Source organism: Heterodontus francisci, chromosome 40 (assembly GCF_036365525.1).
Source record: "Heterodontus francisci isolate sHetFra1 chromosome 40, sHetFra1.hap1, whole genome shotgun sequence".
Classification (NCBI taxonomy): Eukaryota; Metazoa; Chordata; class Chondrichthyes; order Heterodontiformes; family Heterodontidae; genus Heterodontus; species Heterodontus francisci.
In genome coordinates, this window is record NC_090410.1 from 6,381,767 (window position 1) to 6,391,766 (window position 10,000).

The 10,000-nt window shown below is 48.0% G+C and overlaps 1 protein-coding gene across 4 annotated transcripts in view; it reads right to left on the bottom strand.

Annotated features, from left to right (window-relative positions):
* Positions 1-10,000, bottom strand: part of numbl (NUMB like endocytic adaptor protein) — a 198,504-nt gene that overhangs the window by 27,920 nt on the left and 160,584 nt on the right. For all 4 annotated transcript variants that reach the window (XM_068018920.1, XM_068018921.1, XM_068018918.1 and 1 more), the window contains exons 2-3: positions 7,847-7,988; positions 6,839-6,913 (exon numbers count right to left, since the gene is read on the bottom strand). In XM_068018920.1, the coding sequence (XP_067875021.1) occupies positions 6,839-6,913; positions 7,847-7,972 (201 nt within the window). In that variant the 5' untranslated portion in view covers positions 7,973-7,988. The remainder of the gene's footprint in view (positions 1-6,838; positions 6,914-7,846; positions 7,989-10,000) is intronic.

Here is a 10,000-nt window from a genome sequence, read left to right on the forward strand (position 1 = left end):
CTTCATTGCGAGACTTTTGGCGAACCAAATTGAACTGAAACCCGGTAAAATGCCAGAGCCAAACCCAAGAGTCCACGCTCCCGCTTTCCTAGTGAGCGAGTAAAGGTTAGTTCTGAAATTTCAAAACCCGATTCTCATCTATTAAAGAAAATAAAAACACCAAACAGCAGTTGCAGGGCAAATATCACACAACCAAGAGATGGCGTTAGCTGCGAATGTGGGAGGCTTTATGAGGGGAACTTAATAAGAGGTTGAAAAGCAGCTTTAGGTGTCTGCACGAACCTGCTCCAGACAAGGAAACGAAAACAAAATTAACATGTTAAAAATGTTTAGGTAATTAGTTAAAATCCCAAGTTAATCCCCTCCCCCCCCCAACACTCCTGAAGGCACTAAATCCCACTCCGGGATCCCGACTGCTTCCTGACTTGCCCAAGCCGCAGTCACGTGTCAGCCTGGACTGTCAGAGGATCTGTCGTTAGCTGACCTGGCCAGTGGGAAATGGGGTCACGCAACTGTTTTACATCCCAGCCGGTTTCACTTTCCGTGGAAATCGTTGTAGTAAAACAAGGCGAGGAATGAAGAAAACAAAGAGTAAAATGAGGTCTGGGCATCAAAGGTTAAAAAAAAATTCTTTCATGGGATGTGGACGTCACTGGCGAGGCCAGCATTTATCTCCCATCCCTAATTGCCCTTGAACTGAGGGGCTTGCTAGACCATTTATGTGGCCAGTTAGGAGCCAACCGCATTGCTGTGGGTCTGGAGTCACATGTAGGTCAAACCAGGAAAGGAGAGCAGAGCTCCTCCCCACGACCAAATCCTGCTCAACGTTCGACACGCAACTCTTCAGCAGGGGTCACTAGGAGCAGAAACCCTGAACGATTCCCGCTCCCCCCCCCCACAACCACCCACGGCACCCTGACAATGAAGCAGGTCCCCCCCACCCCCCAGTTACATCCTGGCTGGGATCAGATAAGTCAGCAAGGAGCAGGGATCGAACCTGGGGTCTTCCAACTCCGTGTGGTTCAGCACTAAATACAGCAACGCAGACATCGGGGAGCAGGCAGGTGGGGGTCAGGATAACATTTAATTAATTGCCAGCTAATATGATGCTTTCAGATCAGCGTTTTTATTGAATTAAAACACACACACACACACGATAAAAATAGCCAATTTGTAAATCATTCTAACGTAATGTGTCTGGAATCACATTCAGCAAACTTAAATACACAAATAGGAGTTGGGTCTTAAACTCTGGGGCCATCTTGGGTGAAAGGTCATTTGGAGAAGGACTGAGTGAGCAAAGGAAACGATGGCTGAACTTTCTGTGAATCACTGTGTGTGAATCAGATGCTGCTTTCACAGGACTGGTTTCAAACACAGAGTACACATCAACGCACAGAGAGACTAGGCAACTGCCCATGTGGTGATCAGCCACATGACACCAACTGGCATCACATTCCCCCAGACCTATGGTGATCTCAGCCAGTGTTATAGTTACTGTCAGTGTCCTGGGCTAGGGGAGAGGAAATAATGACAGAGATCCACACCTCACCACTGTAATCCATATTACAGAATGGGAATAGCGTGTGTGCGCATGACAGCAGGGGGGAGGAAAGAACAGACAAAGAGAAAAGTTGAAAGGAAGAGAATTAAAAATCAAGGCAAGAGGAAGCCATGCTCGGATAATCGATGGCCTAGAATCAGGTGAAATATTATCCCAGTGTGAGTCAGTGCCTTAGGAGAGAAATGGAGGCGACACCACAGAATATTCTGGTGCCCAGCCCAACCAGCTGAGACACAGAATAGGAATCAAAGTGGGCTGAACCAGTCTGTCAGAAGCCAAGCCCTGGCTCGTTGTCCCAACAGGCTACACCTTACCCGTAATTTACTCAAGTTTGATTGGGTTTCCAATTCACAAATCTGATCCTTAAATTGCAATTTGGGGAGCGACAACCTGCTGAAAGTCATTCCCCGAGGGGACTGGCTACCTTGGCAATCTATCCGGTACAGAAAACGGCATCTGAGGACAACGCTAGAGTCACAAACACAAGGCCGTAAAGCGACAGAACATGGCGAGCTCTGGCAATCTGTCTGCAGCTTGGCTTGGATTTACCTTCACCATCTCAGGCAATGTGATTAGCAAACCACAGTAACTATGGACAGGCTGTCCCAGCAAGTTGTCTCACAAAGAGCTAGGTCTGCTTACTCTAGAGTAGTGTAGGCAGAGAGGTGACGGGATCTAAAATATTGAATGGGATAGGTTGCACTCTCAATATGACAGACTGGGAGCACCAGGGCAGCATACATTAAACTATGCCAGAGAAGGGAGAGATTGGATGCTGGTGCAATTGGTGACAGCTCTCTGCTGGTGAGCTGCACAGGGTCCTGAGTGAGGCAGAGATTGCTTCATAGAGAAGCTAAATGTCTTTTATAGATAACACTCGGCCTTTGTGATCACCTGGGCTAGTTTCGATGGCCTGAGGGGACTCGGAGAGGAATGTAATAGAGTATTTTCTTCCATGCATTGGTTCTGGGTTATTCAGCTGTCCCAGGAGATCACATGGCTGTGTGTAGGAGGATAGGGTGCATCTAGTCAAGATGTTCCAGGCATCACCATTGTGTGGCAGGTCTGATGGACCAACCGCTCTTTTCCTTTCCTTCATCTGTGTATGTTTATATCTATTTTTATTAGTAATAGCTCTTCCCCACTCCCCACCCTGGAATCATAGAATGTGGAGGAGACTGTTCAGACCATCGAGATTGTGCCAGCTCTGTCAAAGAGCTATCTCATTAATCCCACTCCCTTGCTCTTTCCACATAGCCCTGTTGAAGTTACCAACTTTTTGAAAAGCTCTCTGGTATCTCACCCTTCCTGGAAGCCTAGAGAATGGCAGACACAGCCCAGCTGATGCCTGGCAGTTCACACCTCAAACACTTTTCCATCTAGCATTTAGCTTCATGTATTTGGAGGTGTTGCCCCCACCAGGGGCAGGATGGGGAGGAAGGTTTTTGCAAGGGCAAGTCCAATTTCCCAGTTGGGGTATGGGGTGCAGTAGAGCAACTCTCAGTCACTACGACACAGGAAAGCATTCCCGAAGAGCCTCAGAAGATTATGGAAAAGACCAAATAACACAAGACAGAAGCATCAGGAGAAAGCACGGACTATTAACAGGTGAATCATAACTTGGCAAAATAAGTTGTTAATTAAACTTGTTAACCAATAGACTTGGGTCTGATCCTGGCAGAAACTCAGTTCAAATGAAGCCTCCTTTAAAATTCCTCAGAAGCCTCACCAAGAGCACTTAAATGAGAAAATCATGTGTCCTCCTTGTGTGCAAATAAATGATAAGAGTTTGCACTGTGAATAAACCCCCTCCCAAACAGACCACTTCACAGACCCTGTGGGCAGGCTGTTTATAGATAAGCCGATTAAGGCTGAGCCATTTTAACTGAGAGACTGTTCAGCAAAGGGCTTCGACATGAGTGAATAATGACTGAAGTAACTACCGACTCAGACAATAAAGCATCCTGCATCCAAATTTCCCCATCGACAACAACTTGCATTTATATAGCGCCTTTAAGCTAGCAACACATCCCAAGACTCTTCACAGGAGCATAATCAGGCAAAATTTGACACCGAGCCACATTACGAGATATTAGGGCAGGTGACCAAAGGAGGGGAGAGAGACAGAGAGAGAGTGAGAGAGAAGGAGACAGAGAGACAGATACAGAGAGAGACAGACAACTACAGAGACAGAGACAGAGACACAGAGACACAGAGACAGAGAGACAGAGACAGAGAGACACAGAGACAGAGAGAGAGACACAGAGACAGAGAGAGAGACAGAGAGAGAGAGAGAGACACACAGAGAGAGACACAGAGACACAGAGACACAGAGACAGAGAGGGAGAGAGAGACAGATACAGAGAGAGAGACAGAGACAGAGACAGAGAGAGAGAGACAGAGACAGAGAGAGAGACAGAGACACAGAGAGGGAGACAGAGAGAGGGAGAGACAGAGAGAGAGAGAGAGACAGAGAGAGAGAGAGAGACACAGAGAGGGAGACAGAGAGAGGGAGAGACAGAGAGAGAGAGAGAGACAGAGAGAGAGAGACAGAGAGAGAGAGAGACACAGAGACAGAGAGAGAGACAGAGAGAGAGAGAGAGACAGAGAGAGAGAGACACACACACACAGAGAGAGAGAGACAGAGACACACAGAGAGACAGAGACAGAGACAGAGAGACACAGAGAGACAGAGAGGGAGACACAGAGACAGAGAGGGAGAGAGAGACAGATACAGAGAGAGAGACAGAGACAGAGACAGAGAGACAGAGACAGAGAGAGAGACAGAGACACAGAGAGGGAGACAGAGAGAGGGAGAGACAGAGAGAGAGAGAGAGACAGAGAGAGAGAGAGAGACACAGAGAGGGAGACAGAGAGAGGGAGAGACAGAGAGAGAGAGACAGAGAGAGAGAGAGAGACAGAGAGAGAGAGACAGAGAGAGAGAGAGACACAGAGACAGAGAGAGAGACAGAGAGAGAGAGAGAGACAGAGAGAGAGAGACAGAGACACACAGAGAGACAGAGACAGAGACAGAGAGACACAGAGAGACAGAGAGGGAGACACAGAGACAGAGAGGGAGACAGAGACAGATACAGAGACAGAGAGACAGAGGCAGAGACAGAGAGAGAGAGGCAGAGACAGAGAGAGAGAGACAGAGAGAGAGACAGAGAGAGAGACAGAGAGAGAGACACAGAGAGGGAGAGACAGAGAGGGAGAGACAGAGAGAGAGAGACAGAGAGAGAGACAGAGACAGAGAGACAGAGACAGAGAGACAGAGAGAGACAGAGAGACAGAGACAGAGAGAGAGAGAGAGACAGAGACAGAGAGAGAGAGACAGAGAGAGAGAGACAGAGAGAGAGACAGAGAGAGAGACAGAGAGAGAGACAGAGAGAGAGACACACAGAGACAGAGAGAGAGAGACACAGAGACAGAGAGAGAGAGACACAGAGACAGAGAGAGAGGCGGAGAGCGAGACAGAGAGAGGCGGAGAGAGAGACAGAGAGAGGCGGAGAGAGAGACAGAGAGAGGCGGAGAGGTTTAGGAAGGATTTCCAGAGTTTAGGGCCCAGCCATCTGAAAGCACGGCCGCCAGTGGTGGAGAGATTAAAATTGGGGCTGCTTAAGAGGCTAGATTTGGAGGAGCACAGAGATCTTGGGAGGGTTGTGGGGCTGGAGGACATTACAGAGATAGGGAGAGGCGAGGCCATGGAGGGATTTAAAAACAAGGATGAGAATTTTAAAATAGTTGTTTGAAAACAGCTGCCCTGCAAACATCTGGTGGGAACTGAGTGTCACGGGGGGGGCGGTGAACAGGGAAGCAATGGAGTTTGATCCAATACCGATGACACAGGAAGCACGGCTCACCTATGTAAACAGGAACACTCACACAGCATCGGAGTTTTCCCAAGTGCAGAGAGAGGACAGGGCTAGATGGTCACTTTCCACTACTGCCAAGCTGGGAATCCCTGAGGAACATGCTCCGTAGCAAACACAAGGGAGAGTCCATTGAGTAAACAGAGCCCTAAACTCCAGCACACGTGGCCCAGCTGCTGGGTGGGATCTTCCTCTGCATCATGAAACATTTCTACTTGGGGTTGCCAACTTTGGTTGGATGCAATCCTGGAGGTTGCCCCAAACATGCTGTCCCCCACGCTCCAACCATTGGTCATCCAACTTGTCCATCTCCACGGCACCCTGCCTTCCCACAGCCAATCAGAAAGCGAACAGACGCAATACCCGATTGGATGATTTTTGACTGTCAAACAGCCCTTCCTCCCATCTCAGATTAAAAAAAAATATATAACCAATAACTAGAAGTTAAAAACAATTGTTTTTAAACAAAGTGTTTTTCCCCAACATCCCTATGATTTTCCTCCTGGGTTTTGCTCAACCCAGAATCCTAGAGTTGGCAACTCTACTGCTGCTCCATTGCTAAAGTGAGCAGGAAGAGGGAGAGACAGGAAACAACAGATAGTCAATTTACATTTTCCTGGGGCTTAAATCTCAAAGTTATAGGGAAGAGAGAGGCCAGAAATTTGGCCACAATTCCGCCCGTGAGCCAGGCATCCCTTTAAATTTGGGGATGCAGAGGGGGCAGGAAGTGTGGGAGGATCTTTAAATTTGTCTGAGGAAATTCCCCTGGGGATTCTGTCCAATTCTGTCCTAACAGGGCCTCTGGGGAACTGGTGCAAGTTCTCGTATGGAGCTTATGAAGGCCCCAAGCCTTTACTAAATTTGGTGCCTTAAGGCCCTCAGGGGGCTAACTGGCACCAGAGGCGAAAAATGGGGCCTTGCCAACACAGTTTCCCTCTGATGCAGTACTAAGGGAGTGCTGCACTGTCAGAGGTGCTGTCTTTCAAAATGAGATGTTAAACTGAAGACCTGTCTCCCCTCTCAGGCGGACATTAAAGATCCCATGGCACTATTTTGAAGAGCAACAAGGGAGTTCTCCACGATGTCCCGATCAATATTTATCCCTCAGCCAACATAAAGTAAAAAAAAAACCAGATTATCTGGCCATTATCACATTGATGTTGCTGGGATCTTGCTGTGCACAAGTTGACTGCTGCGTTTCCTACTTTACAACAGTGACTACACTTCAAGGAGTACCTCAGTGGCTGTAAAGCCCTTTGCGGAGTCCTGAAAGGTGCTATATAAATGCAAGTTCTCTCTTATTTTCACACAAGGAAGAATTTAAACTCGGCCACAGACTGTAAACTGCTAAACGTCAACAGAGTAAAGAGCAAGAGAAGAAAACACAATCAGAAATACTCACAGTTTTGAGTTTCTTCACTGCTTCTTCACACACGTGCATCCCACGAGACTCTTCCACCTCCATGTGGCCTAAATACTGTTCAGAGATAAAAGGGGGCGTATTATTTTAAAATTAAATCTGCCAAATTACCGTTCTGACAATATCACCCTGCCAGCATCCAATGATGAGTTTAAATCACAGCCCCTCCAAGACCTCACCCCTCTCAGTCTCGATCCTCCTCCAGCCCCATAACCCCCGCCTTCCCACTTCCTCCGATTTTGGCCTCTTTTGTATTATCACACCAACCCCTCCCACCCCAATCCCTTCACCCTGCCATTGGTGGCTGTACCTAGGTGTCTAGGCCTTAAGCTCTGCAAATCCCTTTCTAACCTCCTCCAGTCCTACAATGCACAAGATCTCGGCATTCCTCCAATTCCGGCCTCTTGCGCATCCCCAATTTCCATCGCTCCACCATTGGCGGCCGTGTAGTCAGATGCCTGGTGCCTAAGCTTTGGAATTCCCTCTCCTGGCTAGAAAGTCTAAAACTAAAGGGTCACAATCTCAGAATTAGGGGTTGGCCATTTCGGACTGAAGATGAGGAGAACTTTCTTCACTCAGAGGGCTGTGAATCTTTGGAATTCTCGACCCCAGAGAGCAGTGGATGCTCAGTCATTGAGCATATTCCAGACTGACGTCTGTAGGTTTTGAACTTTAAGGGAATGAAGGGATTTGGGACGGGCATGAAGAGTGGAGTTGAGGTAGATGATCAGCCATGACCTTATTGAATGGTGGAAAAGGCTCAAGGGGCCGACTGATTTATTCCTGCTCCTATTAAGTTCTTAAACCTTTCCACCTCTCTCTATCCCCCTACAAGACACGCCTTAAAACCTACCTGTTTGACCAAACCTTTCGTCACCTGTTCTAAGATCTTGTGTAGCTTGGTGTCAAGTTTTTGTCTGATCGTGCGCTTTGCAAAGCGCCTTGCAATGTTTTTCTACCTTTAAAGTAAATGCGAGTGGTTATACTCACCCTAACTGGGAAACTGCACTTGCCCTTGCGAACGGCTTCCTCATCAGCCTGCCACTGGTGAGGGCGACTGGCTTCGGGCACGTATGGCTGTTTCTTACGACGCAGACTCTGTCTCAGCTTGTTCATGGCGGGGCCCCTCTCCCTGCACAGGGGAAGAACAAAAAAAAAACACAATTAACCCATTTCATTGCTTCAGTCCCATTACGTTAAAATCAGGCCCAACGCGCCCCATTTACCATACCGAGGGAGTCCTGCACTGCCTGAGGTGCCATCCTTTGGACGAAACGTTAAACCAAGATCCTCTTATACCCTTTCAGGGGGTCGTAAAAGATCCTTCAGCTCGTGCGATGCTGAAATACTGACATGGACCTGTTGGGCCGAATGGCCTGTTTCTGGGCTGTACATTCTATGCAAGCCATGGCACGATTTGAAGAGTGGGGGAGTTGTCCCCTGGTGTCCTGGGCTAATACTTATCCCTCAATCCATATCACTAAAGACAGACTATCAGCTCATTTTCATATTGCTGTTGGTGTGGGATCTTGCTAACCAGGTTGCAAAGTCTTACGGCATGTCCCAAGGATGTGAAAGGTGTTACATAAACGCAAGTAGGAGAAAGATCTTTACCCAGAGAGTGGTGAGAATGTGGAAGCCGATGCCACAGGGAGCGGTCGAAGTCAACAACTTAGATGTATTTAAGGGGAAGTTAAATAAACACACAAGGGAGAAAGGAATAGAAGGGTATGCAGATGGGGTGAATTTCTGTGCTGTAAATTCTATATAATTCTGTCCATTCAATCTTTCTCTCAAGTTCATGGTTATTTCAAACATGACTAGAGGGGCCCCTTCTTGCAGTGAGTTATCCAGAGTTTAACACTGGCACTGGACAATGGCATGTCATGTAAAACCAGAGCTAGTGCAATGCAGCTGGGCATCAATATCGTGTGCCAGACAGAGGAACACGGCTTCAAAATAAAGTTTGCCCCCCTCCACCCACTTTCCCCTCTAGCACTCAGGCCAAAATGGCTGCTCATTACTGGTAAGCCTAGACAGCGAGTGCCAGTGAAATATTAGTGGAAGGCGTCACAGCCATGGCCAATTAGATGTTCACCCCTCAGGCGCACGCGCACACACACGAGAGCAATCAGCCGTGGGCAGGCCGAGCAATGTGAACTCCTTGGCCCACTGGTGAAAGGTCATGACCACCTCCCCCAAACCCTACCTTGGCTGTAGTGAGCCGGGGATAATCGCTGGGAGCCTCCTGGACTCGACGTTTCAGTTATCACACGGAGCGGCACATTTGGCAACTGACTCATAGGTTTCCCCCTTCCTTTCTCTCCCACCCCACGTTTCTTCCAATTGACACTCGAGACGAACAAAATCAGAGAGAGAACTTGGCCAGAAATAGCAGGCTGGGCTTCCTAGATTGCACCCCCTCTCCTAGGAGAATAATGGCACAGTGCAACCCTGATGGCGAATAAATGTTGAATGTTTACACACTGGAAGTCTTCACACCTCGTCACTCAACCCAAGGGAAATATTTGGTAAGAACGTGCTAAAAGTTCTTTTTAAAAAAAAAACACACAAACAACATTGTGTACTTTAAAACTGAAAAAGCATTGCTAAACGTGGCCTCACTGTCCCAATGCAAACCTTCAGGCCCCAGGCAATTACAAAACTCCAGCTCCCCCACATCACACTCATTGGAAAAAAATTCATGGGATGTGGGCATCACTGGCATCTATTGCCCATTCCTAGTTTCTCCGAGAAGGTGGTGGTGAGCCACCTTCTTGAACCTCAGCACTCCATGTGAGGTGGGTACACACACAGTGCTGTTAGGAAGTAAGTTCCAGGATTTTGACCGAGTCACAGTGAAGGAACGGCGATTATAGTTCCAAGTCAGGATGGTGTGTGGCTTGGACGGGAACTTGCAGGTGGTGGTGTTCCCATGTGCCTGCTGCCCTTGTCCTTCTAGGTGGTAGAGGTTGTGGGTTTGGAAGGTGCTGTCGAAGGAGCTTTGGTGCATTGCTGCTCTTTAGTTTCTAAAAATATACTTCATTCAGTGAGTTGCTGCAGTGCACCTTATAGATGGTACACACTGCTGCCACTGTGCGCTGGAGACTATGCCCCTTTAATGACTGAATAACAAATCCCTCC